We start from the raw sequence: 19,877 nt of genomic DNA, 5'->3' as shown, positions 1-19,877 counted from the left end.
ACCCTTGGTATAAGACAGTGCTGATTAATACCTTGCATATACGGGGTAGCCCGCTATGTCTTGATTATGATGTGCAAGAGGAAAATACTCTCCACTATGTATACTCGCGTAAAACAGTACCAATAGGAACACCTCGGCAATCTCCGCCGTACGACGAGCATATGACGTATGCTGGTGCATTAGTAAAAGTAGTTCGTAAATTAAAAATGGCGGTGCCGCCTTCAGAATTATTGTCTGCTGCTTGTAAAATGTTGGACTGGCGACTTTTTTGCCTGGAAAAAATGTCATTTGAAATGTTGTGTCACGCCAGTATCCACAGCAATGTAACTAATATAACTTGTTGACAGATAATAATACCGAATATATCTTTATTATATATTGAAGAGAAAGCCAAAAATAACTATAGGATGCTGTCATTGAAACTTGTCGTATTCGCAACTTTGTTTCCTTTCTGTTTATGCCCTGCTGTGATAGTGCAAGTACGTGTTAAGTGTTTCTTCCGAAAATGATACAGTTTTGTTAATTAAGTGCTATGTTTACATATCCACAAAAATTTAAATTTGTCTTTTTGCAATTAAATGTCCTACATATACATTTTGTTATCATTTTAGCCTCATCTCATTTCACAAAATAAGTATGCGTAACTGTTTTTGTATTATCGTATGTATTTCAATGTTCTGTGAAGTACTGTTGGTGTTGTTGTTGATCATGCGTATTCACTTGCAGAACTATAAATATATATGACCCGTGGTCGACTGAGAAAAATGACATGCGCCTCGTATTCTCTTGTTGATCGATCACACATTTTATTTGTTTTGTAATTTTAGATTGACTGTCCGTATATTTTGTCATAGCATACTATTAGATAATTTTAAGAGCGCGCTCGAGTTTCACGTGCTGTTGTTTTTTAAGACACAACGTTTCAGACAACCACTCAGGAGGTAGTAAATCTGTTCATCATGCTAACAAATCATTGTGGGTATAAAAATACATTTTATATTTGTGGTGGTATCTGCGAGTATTCAGAAGCCTTAATTGGATAAATGTCAAGTGTGTTAAGTATATATAGAACATGGTTAAGAAAGCTAACTCGTCAGTCAGCTCCACATTTAAAAGACACGGTTTCATTGTCAGGCTAGCTCGTCAGTCACCTCGGCGTTCAACTCAACATTCAAAACGACAAGGTTACAATGTCCGGCTAGCTCGTCAGAAAACGCAACGTTAAGCTCAACATTTAAAATACAAGGTTTGAATGTCGGACTAGGAAGTCAGTCAGCTCGACATTCTACCCAACAGTCAAAAAGACACGGTTCTTATGTCAGGCTAGCTCGTTAGTCAACTCGACGTTCAGCTCGACATTTAAAAGACACAATTCCAATGTCGGACAAGTTCGACGTTCAGTTCAACATACAAAAAGATAAGGTCCCAATGTCGGGCTAGCTCGACGTTCAGCTCGACATTTAAAAGACACAGTTCCAATGTCGGACTAGCTCGACGTTCAGCTCAACATACAAAAAGATAAGGTCCCAATGTCGGGCTAGTTCGTCAGTCAGCTTGACGTTCATCTCGACCTTCAAAAAGACACGGTCCAAATGTCGGGCAAGCTCGCTAGTCAAATAGGCGTTCAGCTCAACATTCAAATAGACAAGGTGGTTCCAATGTCCGGCTAGCTCGTCAGTCAACTCGACGTTCAGTTAAACATTCAAAAAGACAAGGTTCCTATGCCAAGTTAGCTAGTTAGCAACATTCAAAAACCCAATGTTCCAATGTCGGACTAGGCCGTCAGTCAGCTCAATATTCAAACAGACAATGTGGTTCCAATGTCGGGTTAGCTCATTATTCAACTCGACGAGCTCAACATTCAAAAACACATTGTTCCAATGTCGGGCTAGGCCGTCAGTCAGCCGGACGTTCAGCTCAACATTCAAAAAGACACTGTTCTAATGTCGGGCTGGCTCGTCAGTCAACTCGACGGTTAGCTCAACATTCAAAGAGACACTGTTCAAATGTCGGGCTGGCTCGTCAGTCAACTCGACGTTTAGCTAAACATTCGAAGAGACACTGTTCCAATGTCGGGCTGGCTCGTCAGTCAACTCGACGGTTAGCTCAACATTCGAAGAGACACTGTTCCATTGTCGGGCTTGCTCGTCAGTCAACTTAACGTTCAGCTCAACATTCATAAAGACAACGTTCCAATGTCGGGCTAGCTCGTCAGTCAACTCGACGTACAGCATATCATTCAAACGACGACTGTGATTCCAATGTCCGGCTAGCTTGTCTGTCAACATAACGTTCAGCTCAACATTCAAAAAGACAAGGTTCCAATGTCAGGCTAGCTCGTCAGTCAACTCGACGTTCAGCATATCATTCAAACGACAACATTCCAATGTCCGGCTAGCTCATTAATGTAGCTTACAGAGTAATGAGTAATGTCTTTCGTGTTTTCCCTTCATCCATACGAGTTTGATCCAGTCCTTGACCTTGCACAATACAGGAATTGTAGGGGGACAATCTTACCGCTCAGCTCATGGGCCATTTTTGCGTTCTTAAACCAATCAGTAGACTCCGGACCACCACCTCTGCCCCTATATCAACTTACCGTATCTCCAAGGATAGTGAATGCATTCAAACTACATCCTTGTTTCACTATGACTTACAGGATGCTACTTTATTGGTTTATTTTTTCTTAAAACTATTGCACAATAATATATGCATATGATTTTTGTTCCCATATTTGCAGTATACAGTATTGTAATAATGACATATTTGTTGGTTTTCTCATAGTATAAAACTCCAGCTGCATAACTGAAATCTCTTTCGTCTATTTACGGGCGGACTTGTCCACCAATATCATTATGTTATTTCGTGATAGAATATAAAACAAATGATGTTTTCCACTAAACGACATTTCGTTATTGCTACACGTTACAGGGCCTGTCCCAGGATTTTACGTTAGAGGGAGCGTAACTTAGGAGTGAAACCTTTTGACTTGCGCCCCTCCCTCAGAATCGAAATTTATTTGGTTTTAAGTAGTTGCATGGGGGTTAAGGGGTAATCCCTCTTAACAAAAAACCCCAAACAAGTCCGAAATGTTGCATTTTATTGAATATTGAAATAGAAAGTAAACTTGGATGATTTAAGCCCCCCCACACACACACACACACCGGGCCCGCTAGTGCGCTATGCCCATTTTTCATTTTAAGCCATTTTTGTGTTTTTTCCCTACATCCGTACGAGTTTGACCCGTGAATTTACAACCTTGACCCGTGACTTTACAACCTTGACCTTTGACAATTCAGAAATAACGTTAGTACGTTGTCCATTCACATATCGCCACATAACTGATTAAACTACGTTACTGTTTGAATGTTGTTATTGAAAACACAAGCTTTTATGATCACTTTGTCAACATCTTTAATCTGTTAAAGATCGGCTGTATTTGCTCCAGACCATTTCCTTTTAGTTTGCTCTCTAAACGGCATTCGGAACTCCTCGTTCATTTTTCGTCGAAAACAACCTCGTGTGTATATGGACGGCTTCCAATGTCAGAAATCTATACAGCTTAACTACGCTGCAAGTAGATCGCGTAGTAATTTCAATTAAGCGGTAAAACTTCTTTATGATTTAACTCTTGGGAATCTTAATCATTTCTGCAACTATACTTTTCACTGGCAATAAATTTAACTTAGAAATACAAAATACATGTTAAACTCTATCATGAAAGAATACTATTATTTAAAGTTTTACTGATGTACCGCCATACATCCGAGGTTGTTTTCGACTGAAATTGGTGGAGGAGTTCTGAATGTCTAAACGAGTGTTAGCGAGTCAGGGCAGCCCTATTTTGCTGCACACTTTATACAGAAAGAAAGAAAAACGAAATATTGCTTTGGTGGTATGTTTATTAACATTTATAAAATACGTCATACACCAGTACATGGTACATCGTTAGTGTTATATTCTTTAATATACTCTTAAATATTTGTAATTTAGTTCAAGTCGTTGAACGGTTTCTTCAGTCATACAGCACGCGAACTGCATTTTCGTCTTCTGCAGTGTTGCGGTCGGCATCCTCCTCCGCCATATCGCCTACCCGGAAACAGCCGTAGTGTTGCTTGATGACCCTTTCTTTACCCTGTGTAAAGCAACATTTCTCACACATTAGTAATTCTTTATTATCTTTTTCGAGAAGCTCACTTTTGTTGTTTGGTTTTAAAAAAAACCCTGAGTACTAGCAAACATCCACAACTTTAATAACAACAAATACAATTGTTTCCGATATTTAAGATACACTCTCACAGATTATTCGTTTTGTTACAACTTTCTAATATTTGTCTTTTAATTAGCCGGCTTTTTTAGCATAAATGACTGGAAACCAGTGATATGAGACTGCTGGAAAAAGATCAGATCTCAGTTAATCAAATTTACGTTCGAAAAGGGATGTTTTATGGCTAAAAGCGTAACTGACGCTTTAATAAAAATGAAATTTTCTGCAGTTAACCTAATAATTGAGATCTAATATGTTGTGAGTTATCTAGTATGACTGAATTAAAAGCATTGATGCCAACATCAGATGATTCTAAGACAAACGTTTTAATATGTCTATCCGTGAGAGTGCCGCTTTCAATGTGGTGCTGGCCCAAGGAAGTATGACAAGTGGCAACATTTAAGTTACTGACTTATTTTTAAGGAATACAACAATATAAGCTATAAGAACAAATGACAGAACACGTCTGACCTTCCTGACGGTTTTCCCTATCAGATCTGCGCACATGTGCCTATTCTTGACCGCGATCTTGTACAAGCGGAAGCAGATCTCCCCCGGGAGGGACAGGCTTGAGGCGGGAACACACTTTTCAACGTCTCTGGAGCTCACTGTAGAATATAAATTAATTTGCTTTACTCAGTAAAAGAGGGTTAAGTCCCAGACAATGATGCATTCAAATGAATCTCTTGAGAAATGAGTTTAAATTTAAGGATGACCATGAATAATATTTGCTACAACGATGTCTTCTGATTCTTCCGAGAGACCAAGAGCGAACAAGTATTTCCACTATCGGATTTAGAGGGGGCGCATCCGGCGCGCGACCCCTCTAAAATCGTCCAAGTCTACTTTTTATATCAATATTGGGAAAAAGTAATAAAATGCGCTCATTATTCACCATTGCCGACAACGAATTGTTAAAAATAATTTGAGGGAGTAACCCCAAATCCCCATGCAAACAGTTTATTTCATATACTTTCAGTTCTGTTGGGGTGGGGGCGCATGTTAAAAAGTTACGCCCCTAAGTTACACTCCCTCTAACGTCATTTCCTGGATCCGCCCCTGATTTCCAAATCAAAAGTGGGTGGAGAAGATGTCATGTTGAGAAGGCCAATAATTAAAACTTTTCTTAAAAGTAATTCCACCAATTTATGTGGAAAAATTCTTTTTGAAGGGTAAAACGTATTATTCTTTGCTGCATCAAAGTGTCCTTTGGACTTGTTAATGAGTTTATCAAATTTTACGAAAAATGTTTTATCAGAGCTTAGATCGAAGTCCGGTTAGACTCAGACGGAAAGTGTTTCGCCAATACGAAATTATTAATATGTAATTGCGACAACATACTATCTACTCAATCAGTTTTTAAGTGTAGGGACAATTTGTAGCTCTTGACACAAGAGCACGATAAAATATGATTAGACTAAACCGAATCAACAACGTAAGTAAGAAAGATATTTGAAAAATAGTTTCCCTGGAAGAAAAATGCAAATATCATATTAAAATAAAATAATTTTAATTAGTAAACAAAAAATGTTGGTACCTAAAACTCTTATTAATCGTGTAAAACGATTAATTTTGATTACAAGCGCTTCTTTATAATTCTACATACATTATACATTATAACACAAGATATTGCCATGGGTTATTTTAGCAACTGCGGAGGAATGCGCGACCACCTGTTTCCATAGTGATCACTACGTTTTCGTAATAACATGCTATACGATGAAACTCGCATTCCTAATTTCAAATTACCTGATTATTATTGTATGAAAGTTTTAAAGATATGCTGCATATTGTTTTCATTTTATCAAGCTTATATTATATAAACGTTTGTAATATTCACTCCTTCTTAACACGAATTATGATTGAAAATGCTTCTTTAATCATAATCTTATTAAAATAAAAATGTTTATTTGTTAAATATAAGCAGTTCTCAAACTCAGTTTACCTAGTTTGGAAAGAAAGAAATATCATGAATGCAACATTTTGAACATTAAAGCCGCACTCCCACAGATATTCCGTTTTTATAACTTTTTCAGTCATTTTTTGTCTTGGAAAGAGCAAATTTTTGTGTAAATATCTGCAAACTAATGATAAAAGATTGTTGAAAAAGATCAGATTGCAGATTTTCATATTTCTGTTCGAAAATTAGTTTTATGGCTTAAAGCGTTACTAACGGTTTAAGAAAAATGCATAAAAACACAATTTTTTTTAACTGAAATATAAAAATCTGCGATCTATTTTTTGTCAGCTGTCTCATTTAACTGGTTTTTCGCAAAAAATGGCTCGTTCAAAGACTAAAATGAAAAAAAGTTGTCAAAACGTTATGTGAGAGTGCAGCTTTAAAATACATTCAACTTCACTTTTTCAAAAGAATGCGTCTCAGTTCTTTACGCCCATTGTTGGCGCATTGTGGCGCTTTCTCAATATATATATATATATTTAAACAGCAACAAATAAATCTAGAATATAAATAAGCCCAGAGTCTGAGATTACTGCTGATTGCGTACTTTACCAGCATAATGTGTTAGTGTTCGTACCTGCGGTAAACGTCGAGAAGACGTTCCTGCCGTTAACGGTGAAGATCACGGTGAACACGTTCGCCTTCGCGATCCAGTCCACGTTCAGACATGCTGCGTATTTGAAATCAAACAAGGTGTTATTCATTGCAATCAAGATTGTCCAAGCAAATGACAAAGGCATATGCCGATGTCTTCCACAAGATTGTCAAAGCAATGGAAAAAGACACGAGCAACAAGTGGGAAAAGGCGAATGGTTCTGTAAACTGGGAGCTACTACTTAAATGACACCTTAAACTGGGTTGATTTGTCGTGGTTTTACTTGTACATACCGTTCAGGTGAAAGTCGCGACGACGGCCGTGCGAGATGATCTCCTCATCGCAGCAGGAACAGCCCAAACTGTGGCACTGACACCATGGCCCGGACTCAGGCTGGTGATGGTGATGGTGGTGATGGTGAACGATACCTTTGGGCGCCCACCAGAACCCGAGTGAAACATCTGAAAACCAGGTAGTTATCGTTGTGTGTATTTATTTAATGAAATAAGAATGACTACTATAACGTATGTAATTATATAAAAACATGTATTAGTTCATTAAGCCTGACCAGAACTTCGTGCTTGACCGATACTGCTACCATGCCTGGCCGATTCTGCCACGACGACTGACCAATACTACAACGATGCTTGACCGATCCTGCCACCATGCCTGGCCGATACTGCCACAATGTTTGAACAATACTTTCACCATGCCTGGCCAATACTGTCATAATGTCTGGCCGATACTGTCATCATGTCTGGCCGATACTACTGTTGTATTTATCTATGGAATCGGTGCCACTAGTATCCTTTACAGGATACAAACATTTTTTTAATTAGGAAAATATGTAAAACAAAATGTGTATACTAGCCTCTAACGGTCCTTTACAAATGTTCATACCAAGTAAAAAGCGAGATACTATTTGAAGTTTCTTGCATATGTTGTACATAGTACATAATACATATATCAAGCGAATATCTTGAGTAACGGATGGAAGTTGACGAAGACGCATACGGACTAGCTAAAACTGTCGAAACTGGTGAAAAAAAAACGTATCTAGCCATTAATATTGACCAGTAAGTAAAGAAACAGATACCGTCCGTTTCGTTTGAGAGACTGCGGGCACACACGCAGGAGGTGAAGATCACCAGGACACAAACACTGACACACTGGACTGAAATCATATCCTCTTCACTCGCTATAAATGACTAATGACTAATAAATTGCATGTTAAGTGACTTATATATCGTCTCTCAGGAAGACACTTAACAGGAACACATATTGAGATTTAATTTTAACTACCGTTTAGATCTTATCGTAGAGTGTACAACCTTTTACACCAATAAAAGTTTTATAATGACAATGACATTTGATTTGCTAATCTGTTTTCTCAAATAATACTCCATGTAGAAACTATCTTACTATATCCTGTCTTTTCATTGGTTTCAAAGTACATCCAACTAAATTGTATGTGCTCAACAATTACGAAAAAAGGTGTGTGTGGGAGATAATATCCACCAAGGTCCTGTTGAACCCTGCCTGGAAAACACGACAATAAAGTCCGGTTTCACAACCCAAACTGAATGTGCCTCATGAAAAAGGACAAACACACAATGCTTTTCTTGGAGTATGGCTTGGCGAAAATATCCTGAGTTTATATTTAGATTATTTTTACTACTGGGCTTATTTGATACGATACGATTACAATTAAGATCAACTTAAGATCCTTTTACAAGTAATTAGTGGAATGAATTAGAATCAAGTTAATTGCCAAACATCTGATAAGAAACCACCGTTGACTTAATCTTGAAATTGAGGTTGCAGACAATATGCTGTAAAAAATCGACAATAAGTCAATGAAAGTAGAAGCGTTTCCGTGACGGATTCGACCCGTACCAACAAATCAAGGCATTATTTCTAACCCACTTGGACCAATACAAGGTCATCATCATCATCATCATCATCATCATCATCATCATCATCATCATCATCATCATTACCACCACCACAAACACCACCATCATGATGATGATGATGATGATGATGATGATCATCATCATCATCATCATCATCGTCGTCATCATCGTCGTCATCATCATCATCATCATCATCATCATCATCATCATGTGTTTTCACGTCTATGATTATTCCCAACGATTTCTGTTAAATCCAGCAACTTCGAAAGGTCTCGGACTGGTCAGTGACATAAAGTCCAGGGACACAGTGCATGCCACTAACCATGCATGATTGCAACTAAACAAGTCATTCGATAGGTTAGCAGGTATGAAATATGCTCAAAAACCGTAAGTATATATATATAATATATATATACAGAGAAAGAGAGAGAGAGAGAGAGAGAGAGAGAGAGAGAGAAAGAGAGAGAGAGAGAGAGCTATTGGCCTAATTGGCTTATCAGATCTCCAATCTGAGTATCCTGATGTGCAGTTTTATTATTTAAATGGACCCTAAATGAGCCTGGGCCAATAAACGAATACACAGGAAATTGGCCCCTACTGTGACACCAGTGCAATTAGCAAGAGATGCACAGCAGGGGATTAACATGCCAAACATTCCTTAAACTAGGCCTTTAAGATTATTACATTTTGCCAAAACGTATTACATTCGAAACATTTGAGTCTGAGACATTTTAGCCGTTGACTTCGGTCAAGACCTCTGGTGTTGAAATGCACCAGCATATGTTTAAAACAGTATAACATGTAGAATCTACACACTACTAGCTTTCAGTTTATCAAAACTTCAGTATGATAAAACGTCTACATTGTAAAACTTATTTCAAGAAATGAAGTTTGATCAATTTGCCATGCTTTTTTTTAATCCATACAAATATTACTACGTATTTTCCTGAATAGTTTAAAGGTTGTCTTGCCATCTTTAAGAAACTCAACATTCAGTAAATGCTTGTAATTGGTTGCTCACTGTAGACTTTAAAACCAACCATATTTTAATTATCTTGTATTACCTTCGCGCACATGGGAACGCAATGCATTAATGCAAATGGGGTTGTCATTTTATCGATGACTGGGAAAATGCCAACTAGTTCAGTGAGATGTCCACTACAAAAAGGCATCACAGCTCAATATGTGAAGATTTATTTATATATCTGTCCCTCCATAAAGCCTGACATTCATATGGCACAAAGTTATTAACTGTTAAATACACAGACACACCGTATATTGTGTAAAAAAAACTCATTTTGAACTTTACATCACTTACTCGACCTCTTAGGCCAAGTTAACTCCAAAATGAGAATCATCGCTAACTAACAGATTTATTTTCCAATTTGCTAACAATTAAACAAAATGACTACATAAGAAAATATATGGCAAACGACGATATAGTTTTGTGCAATGACACAATCCCCGCCGCATCCTGCACTTCAGCGCTTTGATTTATATATTACGAACGAGAAAACGAATGCATTGGGTTTGTGTAAATCAACAGGACGGATATGTTTATCTTGAGTTGAAGTAAACATTCGGTTTAGCATTTGGTAATACCAGGCTCACGAATGCGTGCAATTTCTTGGAAAATGTGAATGAGAACACTTCCAATTTTCTGAAAATCAGTATTTTCTGAAAATCTACGTTTTGTAAGTGGAACGAAAAGCAGAGAACGTCTCCCTGGGCAAACGTGTTCGGCCTACAGTTGTGTTTTGTATAAATTTCGTTGAATAAATAGTGTAAATTAAGCTTTAAATTTCATTTCATGTGTATGGTATTTTGAAAATCAAGTAAATTAAATATTTACTAACATTACAGAATGCATGCACTGAGCTTTTAATAGTAAAAAAGTAGATTTTTAGCGAATTGATCAATGTATTTGAGAAGGGATATTTCTAAAACAAATGAATAGAACGTTTTAACACTTTGTGTTTCTGTTAATATTCAAAACAGAAACTATGTACAATTTTAAAGAACGTTGGTTGAAATGTACCAGCCCTAGTTTGTCATAAGCGGCATTTGGCTAAGCCGAGTTTCATTTTGTCCTGGAATGGTCAAGGCCGAGTTTTTCACATAGCCGAAATACAATACAATACAATACAATACAAAACTTTATTTCGGCTTTAAACTTACAAAGTTTATAGCAGTGAAAAATAACATATGAACACCTGTTAGTTGATTTCTTAACATTTAATAACTTTCTTAAAAAAATTGTATGAATTAATTCCAAATCCGGGTGCAAGCCAATAACTTCACTCACAAAATGAAGAATCGATGAAACTAGGGAGTCAAATAACTTCAGCTTTTAATTTATAGGTAGATCAACTTTATAAAATATTGAAAATAGTATATTTAGTGCATATGATGCATGCTGATCAATTGATTTTTGGCTTCGGTACTATTGTCCATTCTTGTATAAATTCAAACCAAGGTATTTAAACGTTTTTACTAGAAAATGAACTGGACAGAAAAGAACACTCGAAAATGAACTAGATCGAGTTTGTAATTGACCCAATTGAACTATACAAAGTTGTCACTGATTCCCATGCAAACAGTGTATGCCATTTCAAAGGTTGGCCCCTAAGTTACGCCCCCTCTAACGCCAATGCCCGGAACCACCCCTTAATTTTTTTTATTTTATTTTTTTAAATTGAATCAATGTCATTGACTTTGCAATGCCGTTCAGCAACTGGCAAATACTTGTTTCAATAAATTTGTAATCACATGTTTTAAATATGCGCTCTTACTCCCAGATAAGATTCACCACAATTCATAATATTGTTTTAAAGGGGCTGTACTCCATATGATAAAATAGCGAAAAGAAAAGAAAATTGTCGAAAACTGACAAACTTGGCATCGATGTGTACAATGCATTGAAACTTACTAACTGAAGTACCACCTAGTTTACAATTTATTTAAGTTTAGCAGTTATTTAGTATGTATCCATTAAAACAGATTACTTGGAATGTCTACCAGGTAGAATTCATTCCTTATGCGTGATTGGCTGGTCAGTATTATCACGTGATATTACCGAGGTAGGTGTATAGCTTAATTATGTCACCCATTTAATGTAAGGCTCGTAGCTCAGTGGATACGACGCTGGACTGCAATGTTGAACGCACTCTTTTGTACATTTTGGTACTTTTTTTACAATTATGATATCAAAGCGTAACACATTCTATAAGATAATTGTCCTGAGATTCGTTACAGATAAAAACTTATTTGGTGGCAATCTGGTGTACAGTCCCTTTAATATTCCCAAAAGGATGGATATATGCCGAAAACAATGGTTCTTATGAAAGATACCGAGTTTAATTTGAAAGAAATGAGCATAAAACACGGTCTTTCTACCTCAGGAGACTGTAGTAGACCACAGAAAATCTTTAAGCATTCACCAATTATTTAATATTGTTGCGCTTTCTGATACTAAATACATGGTTACAATCTTGTTAATAGTAGTTGATATGTTCAATAAACGCATTATTTAGTTAGTAGTCAAAGATTTATCAGTCAATATTGATGTTTGTTATACATGTGTATGTATTGATTTTAAATAAGAGTGTCACTTCAAATAATTCAATGTTCAATAGCGTTACTTAAGTTTTTCGTCAAAACAGAACATATTTTGCCATTTTCTTAAATGATATATAACAAAAGAGCTCTTATTTGATTTTTTTGTTTAATCATTATAATAACCATTTTGCTATTTTCTTTCATATATGTATAAATGTTGATGTCCGACCCTATGAAATGAGATCGAAGCCCTTCAGCATACGAAACGACTGGAGAAATATAACGTAAAATAGTTTTTATTAACTTGCGCGCTCTTAGAGGGAGGGACATAGCACGTACTTATCGAATTTGTGATTCTATAAATAGCATTTCTAGAAAATGACAGACTTTCAAGAGTGAAACGCCTCGTTTTCGAGAAATGTGTTTTTGGAAAAGCTCCAAAACATCTAAAAGTAAACGCACATTCATTTCTTTGTAACATTTAGAAAAGCGTGGACATACATTGTATAACACATTTCAAAATGGCGGTCCATTATGTAGGAGTACTTGTAGCATTGTTTGCTGCGTCTACTACTGCACATAAATTAAATCAGCTTAGTAAAAAAGTGAATTTACTTGAAGCAAAAGTTGATTACGAAATGCTGAACCTGAAGCATGATATTGAGACTGTCGTGGTAAACGTAAGTGACATGATGTCAGGCGATTTTTGTGGCATATGTGTTAATAACACTAATACAGTTTTAACCAAATCTGATGCAGACAATAACCAAGGGGGACTCACAAGACAGGAAAAAGGTGACACAAGCAAAATGCAAGGTTTCAAATTACAAATTCGACAGGCCTTTGCTAAAGAGAAACTTTTCCTGGATGAGTTTAAAACGGATATCACGGAGAAGACAACACGAATAGAAACTAAATTTGACGACTTTAAGCAATTACTCAGAGAAAGTGATTCGAAACAAGAGCATATGCTTGGACGCACTGCCCAATTGTCTGAAGGAGTTGATGCACTAAATGCTTCATTAAATGAGTCAAACGAAAATACCGCACATCTTGAGACAGAAATGGCGAAAATGAAAAAAGAAAATGTTGAAGTGGGAGGCATGTTAAAAGAGGTCGAAAACACTCTTACTAGAATGAACCAAAATTACGAAAGTATGAAGTCAGATGTAAATAATCTTAAAAGAGCATTTAACGAAACTTTGGTTGATATGGCGGAATCAATTGACATGATCAAGAAAATGTTTTCTAAAGGACGCACTGCTTGTATCGACCTAAATGGTAAAATACTGAATACAAATTGTTACGTAAAGCTTGATGGAGTATATAATTTTGCAAAAGCTGTCCAGAAATGTTCAGACCTGATATCGTGGGATCACTCAAAGGTGGTTGAGATCGAATCTAGAGAAGAGAACGATTTTATTGCTAAGAATTTCGACAACGAGGAGATATGGTTGGGTGGATCTGACAAGAACTCTGAGGGAACCTGGTACTGGATTTCGGATCGGCGTGTTTGGACGAGGGATGATTTCAAGGCTTGGAATATACGGGAACCTAATAATGATAACGGCGGTGAGGACTGTATGCACTTACAATCTGGCGGAAAGTGGAACGATGGACACTGTCACATTCAGATGACGGTTGTTTGTGAATTTAAATTAGATTAGATCTGATTGAATTTGAACTTGTTTGTTAGAGTATGTTATTTGTAAGTAATTATTTTAAAATAACATATTAATGTTACCAAACTGTGAATCTGTATAATGTGACAGATTTAGTGCATTTGAGTATTGCTATTGACATATACAACTCAAATTTTAAGTTGAGGTGTTTTTTTCATTTATTTTTCACAAAGTGTACATATCAAAATACAGTTCCAAATTCAAAAATCTTTAAAACAATTCTATGTATTTTGTGTAAGGATAACCGTGTATGTAAAAATAAGTCTCACGCAAACGCCCAAACACTCGAACACCAGAGCGCACATAAAAAAACACGCGCACCCAACTCCGCATACACACAAACACATACACATGCATACACAAACGTACGTGCGATGTGCATATGATCGATATCCCCTATACTGTCTTATGTTTTCCAAAAGACAAATTTGAAAATAAAAATAAAGTTCTACGATTTATGTTATTTAAGAACGTTTCTGACCTTTTAAATGCTTTTGTGTCTTTAATAGATAAGTATCGTTGGTAGATTAAGTATTTCACAGTTTTTATTATGGGTTTCATATTAGTCGTTGTTCAACACTATTTGTCTTTTTATTAACCAGGTTTTCAACGAAAACCGGGTTATTAGAATGGGGTTGTCGTTGGGCGGGCGGGCGGGCGTCAAACATTGGTTTCTGTTCAATAACTTTAGTTAGCATTGATAGATATTGATGAAACTTGGTGTGTAGGTAGCTTATGGGAGGAGCTAGATTGGGATTGCTTTTGAGGGGGATGGGGCTAAGGTCAAGGTCACTGTTATTAAAAATAGAAAAATGGTTTCTGCCCAATAACTTTAGTTAGCATTGATAGATATTGACGAAACTTGGTGTGTAAGTTGCTTATGTGAAGAGCTAGCTTGGGATTGCTTTTGAGTGGGGAGGGCTAAGGTCAAGGTCACTATAACTAAAAATAGAAAAATGGTTTCCGCCCAATAACTTTAGTTAGGATGGACAGATATTGATGAAACTTGGTGTGTAGGTAGCATGTGAAGAGCTAGCTTGGGATTGCTTTAGAGTGGGGAGGGGCTACGGTCAATGTCAAAGTTACTTGAAATAGAAAAATGTTTTTTGCCAAATAACTTTTGATAGCATTGATAGATATTGATTAAACTTGATGTGTGGGTAGCTTATGTAAAGAGCTAGCTTGGGATTGCTTTTGAGGGGGGTGGGGCTAAGGTCAAGGTCACTGTTACTAAAAATTTAAAAATGGTGTCCGCCCAATAACTTTAGTTAGCATTGATAGATATTGATAAAACTTGGTGTGTAGGTAGCTTATGTGAAGAGCTAGCATGGGATTGCTTTTGAGGGGGGTGGAGCTAAGGTCAAGGTCACTGTTACTAAAAATAGAAAATGGTATCTGCCCAATAACTTTAGTTAGGATTGATAGATATTGACGAAAGTTTGTGTGTAGGTACTAGTAGCTTATGTGAAGAGCAAGCTTGGAATTTCTTTTGAGGGGGGTGGGGTCAAGGTCACTGTTACTAAAAATAGAAAAATGGTTTCTGCCCAATAACTTTAGTTAGGATTGATAGATATTGACGAAAGTTTGTGTGTAGGTACTAGTAGCTTATGTGAAGAGCAAGCTTGGAATTTCTTTTGAGGGAGGTGGGGTCAAGGTCACTGTTCCTAAAAATAGAAAAATGTTTTTCTGCCCAACAACTTAGTTAGAATTGATGGATAGTGATGAATCTTAGTGTGAATATAGCTTATATGAAGCTGCAGATTGAACTTGCTATACAACAAATTAATTGGCTATAATTTCTGATTGCCCATAACAAAAACCTGGTTTCGTCGCATTGCGGCGCTTCTAGTTTTAAGCCTTAGTTTCAAATACATCAAGTATGCATCAAAGGGTAGTATTCTATAACTATACCAGGTTGAGTGTATGTAAAATTTCATTAAACTAATAATGACGCGACAAGTGTTATTGTATTTGTTTTTTATCCATGGTTTCCAGTAGGCTTCACTAAAGAGTCGAAACTCGTTATGTCGAGGTCGTCGGGACCAAAGAAAATAGTTCGAGATAACGAACATTCGACATATCCGAAATACAAAAATATAGCACCTAACCTATAATATTTGGTTTAAACAGTATTTATTCTATATAAGTACATTTAGAAAATACGTTCATTACCCTATAATAACCCTATTATATTTGACCACAGGGATTGAAATACAATGTGGAGATAGTGACAAAATCGAGATAGGAAAATCGACATAAGCGGTATATTTTATATACAGAAAAAAGGAATGAATTTGGGACCGAGGAAAAAGTTCGACACGTCCGGGAAATCTTGATACCAAATATCAACATAGCGAGTATGGACTGTATTAATCTTTGTTGGAGCTTTAAAAGGTTTAATTTATTCCGTAGTTGTGTTTCATAACACTCCCAGTTAAAATGTTCAATACCTGAATTATAGAATGTACATAAGCAACAATTGACATGCTTCAGCTTAAAAAGCAGTTTGTTTGTTTGTATTATTCTTAAAAGAAAATTGTAGTTTCAATTTTGTTATGTAGTATCTATTTTAGATTTGTTGGTGACCTAACAATCCTTGATAAACATACCTAGTTTTTTATACAGTATGTATGCACTGTGCTGCTTGTGGAGTTTTGTGCTGTTCTTCCATGTTTCTTGTTTGTGATTTTATGTTCTATGTCTTTGGCATTTACCCAGTGTTATTAAACCGGGTTTATGTTTAAACTTTTTGCTACTTAGCTTGTTTTTGTAGCTTTTCGCATAAATATTGTATATATAACAGTATGTAATTTTCTATTCAAAATTCTCATCTGTATTTGCCAGGGTTTCAGTTCATTTTAATACTAAGGCTGTCGTCTGTGTGGTTTGTTCCATCTTTGATCAATTGTATCTTCGTTTATGTCGGAATTTATTGTATGGGAGTCTGATATTTCATGAACACGGTGCTCCCTATGCCGAATAAATATTCAATTTGATTAAAATCATGAACACATATGTTCGATTATCGAAAATAAGTACAAAATGTTTAACACCTTTTTCTTACCACTGTTTTTAGAATAGCGTATTTCTATATATTTTTTGTAAACACTTTTGTTTTTCCATATTACCGTTTTGACTAATTTATTGCTGCATGCTCTGAGAAAATCATTCAGGAATGTTGAGATTTAGCCAACAGTTGTTGGGGCGCATTGCGTATTCGAAATGCAGCGATACTGTGTGTACAAGAAGGCCAGCGGCGTAGATACGCCAAAAAAAGATGTGAATGTCAAAATAATGGGAAGATGTTTTTTTTAATACTTTGCTGGAGCTTTTACCACCATATTGAACTTGATCTACAATAAATATGCTAAACTAAACTTGTAGTGCCTTCGTGAGGATGATCCATTGCTAGTATAGACTTTATGTGATGCCATTTTTTAGTTTGAATTTTCATTGACTATTTAAAAGTCGATAAATCCGATTGTATATTACGACGATTAATTGAAATTGGCGTAAAATGCCAGTAACAGTTACAAGAGCATGGTCTGAGTCAACTTGACACAGGACTATAAGCCAATTTTAACTTTTCAAATTTATGATGTTTCACTCTGGGTCTAGCTTTTGTCGACACACACAATGTAAGTGCTTAATATATTTATTAGTCTAGTTAAAACAAGTGCCCATTGGCCATGTGGGGCTTCCAAGTCCGTAGACGAATCGTACGACAGGTTAGCAGGAAGCAAAAAGGACATGTTTGTCGTTAAATGTCATGAATAAAGACATGTACGTTGAGAGAGAGAGAGAGAGAGAGAGAGAGAGAGAGAGAGAGATGGCACATACTTATCAACTTTGTGATTTTATAGATAACATTTCTAGAAATTGGCAGACTGGAGTGGAACGCCTCGTTTTCGAGAAATGACTTTTTTTAAAAATGGCTCTTTTCAAAGTAGGAGCAATTATAGTATACATGTATTTGCACCAAAATGGATACCCTGTTTATAGTTTGTATATTTAAAATGTGAAAGGCTCGTGATCAGTACAGTATATATACAGTATAGACGGAGAAGTCAACACGAATGGAACCTTAAATGGACGACTTCAAGCAATTAGTTAGAGAAAGCGATTCGAAACAAGAGCATATACTTGAACGCGCTGCACAATTGTCGGAAGGAGTTGGTGGCTTGGTGCACTGAATACTTTTTTAAATGAGTCAACCAAAATAAATGCACAGCTTGAGACAGAAATGAACAGAATGAAAAGAAAAGAATATTGAAGGGGGCAGGGGTGAACCAAATGAAGATACTGGCGGTTAAATCTGTGTGATTTATAAGTCAAACAAAACATGGAACGATGCACATTGTCACGTCAGTTTCGGGGTTTTTTCTGTGAATTTCAATTAGATTTAATCTAAGAGAATTGGAACGTTTTGGTACAATCGCGGATAAATACAATACTTAGTTTTGTCTTGCCTTCGTTACCGTATGTTGTTGGTTGTTAATTCTTGTTATCATAAACCTGTTTAATGTGTAAATTATTATAGAAATGAAAATGATTAGTTTATTGCTTTTGTCGTATTCTGTATTGTTGCATAAAACATTTTCTGTGTGTATAACTCTTATAAAGCAGAAACCATTTCCAGGAGTATCTATCAGACTACGATACAACACTAAACATAGGGTTTTTTTACGATTTGGTCAATGAAGACAGGTAGCGATATTTTATATAATTAATCAATAAATCAATTAATAAGCTTTAGATTAGACACTGCAATGGAATATACAACGCATAAAATAGCAATGTTGGCACGAATTTGCATTGTTTTTTAAACTCTCATTGCAGTATTGTGTAAAAGATCATTTTAACTTGACCTGTTTACTCCACCTCTTTGGCCAATGCATGCATTGCCTACTATCAGATGTATTTTCCCCTCTGTGTACACAATAAAGCTAGATGGCTACAGAAGTACATGTATGCCCAATCACGAAATATGATTGCGCTTCAGCGCTTTGATTATACCTTGGGTTGAGTCTAGCAAGCGAAAATATTTGGTTAGGCCTTTAGTAATTCGACCGCATGAATATGTAAGATTTTCTCGGAAAATACAAAAAAAAGAAACCAAATTTTCTGAAAAGCAACATTTTGTAGATACCACGTAAAAACACAAGTCTGAATCTGAGAACGTTTATACCTGTTGTCTGCATATAAATTCTGCGATAAGGCCGTACAAAATTGTTTGTGTCCGCTAGCTTCTCCAAATTATTGCCTTCAAATGACATTTCGTTGATTCTCTCTTCTCTGTTTGGAAGGTAGCGGGAGTGGCCAGTATTTCGGATATCCTATCCAAACAAAAATACCAAAATTTTAGGGATATCAAGTCGGGTATGTTTTTTGTCTTTTTTTATTTATTTTGACCTCTTCGTTTGTACAATGATTAAGTCATCATTAGAGTACAGGAATACCTAGTTTAAAACCTTTAGTTCGGCTAGCTATATCGGTCGCTCTCGACAGCTAACGTGTGCGAGTTGGCTCCCCGCTCGAAGTATATGCGCTAGGATATAACAGGGAGTTCATCAATCGTAACAACTCGGCCATATCCGGCAAGCTTCGGGATAGCTTCGTCAATTCCTGTTGGATACTGGCCGAGGTGTTCCGATTGGGATATCATAACAAATATCAACTATCCACTACTACAACATAAATGACAGACTATTTCTTTACTGCAATGTCTACACTTTTCCTTAATCTAAATCATCACCTTCCTCCAGTCCAGACAGTAATGGCGCTGTTATGATAAACTTGTACACTCACATGGCCAATTATCGTTAAAAGGAATTAGAACCGGTCAAGTATATGTATAAATGTAAACTGCTGTAAGATATAAATCAGGCAGTATACAATT

General features: G+C 36.3%; 2 protein-coding genes across 2 annotated transcripts; one reads left to right on the top strand and one right to left on the bottom strand.

Moving 5' to 3' along the window:
- Positions 1-3,884: 3,884 nt before the first annotated feature.
- On the bottom strand, positions 3,885-8,123 carry LOC128216418 (uncharacterized). The gene is made up of 5 exons (XM_052922979.1): positions 7,919-8,123; positions 7,116-7,283; positions 6,805-6,897; positions 4,739-4,875; positions 3,885-4,135 (listed from the first exon to the last, which is right to left on the bottom strand). Exons 1-5 carry the CDS (start codon positions 8,004-8,006, stop codon positions 4,016-4,018), a joined length of 606 nt encoding a protein of 201 aa, XP_052778939.1. The 5' UTR covers positions 8,007-8,123; the 3' UTR covers positions 3,885-4,015.
- Positions 8,124-12,743: 4,620 nt separating this feature from the next.
- LOC128218263 (low affinity immunoglobulin epsilon Fc receptor-like) lies at positions 12,744-18,536 on the top strand. Its single transcript, XM_052925878.1, has one exon. The coding sequence runs from the start codon at positions 12,818-12,820 to the stop codon at positions 13,961-13,963; it is 1,146 nt and encodes a 381-aa protein (XP_052781838.1). The 5' UTR covers positions 12,744-12,817; the 3' UTR covers positions 13,964-18,536.
- The last annotated feature ends 1,341 nt before the right edge of the window (positions 18,537-19,877 follow it).

This window comes from Mya arenaria, chromosome 14, assembly GCF_026914265.1.
Source record: "Mya arenaria isolate MELC-2E11 chromosome 14, ASM2691426v1".
Classification (NCBI taxonomy): Eukaryota; Metazoa; Mollusca; class Bivalvia; order Myida; family Myidae; genus Mya; species Mya arenaria.
Note: the sequence above shows the minus strand (reverse complement) of the source record. Positions and strands in the feature narration are given on the sequence as shown.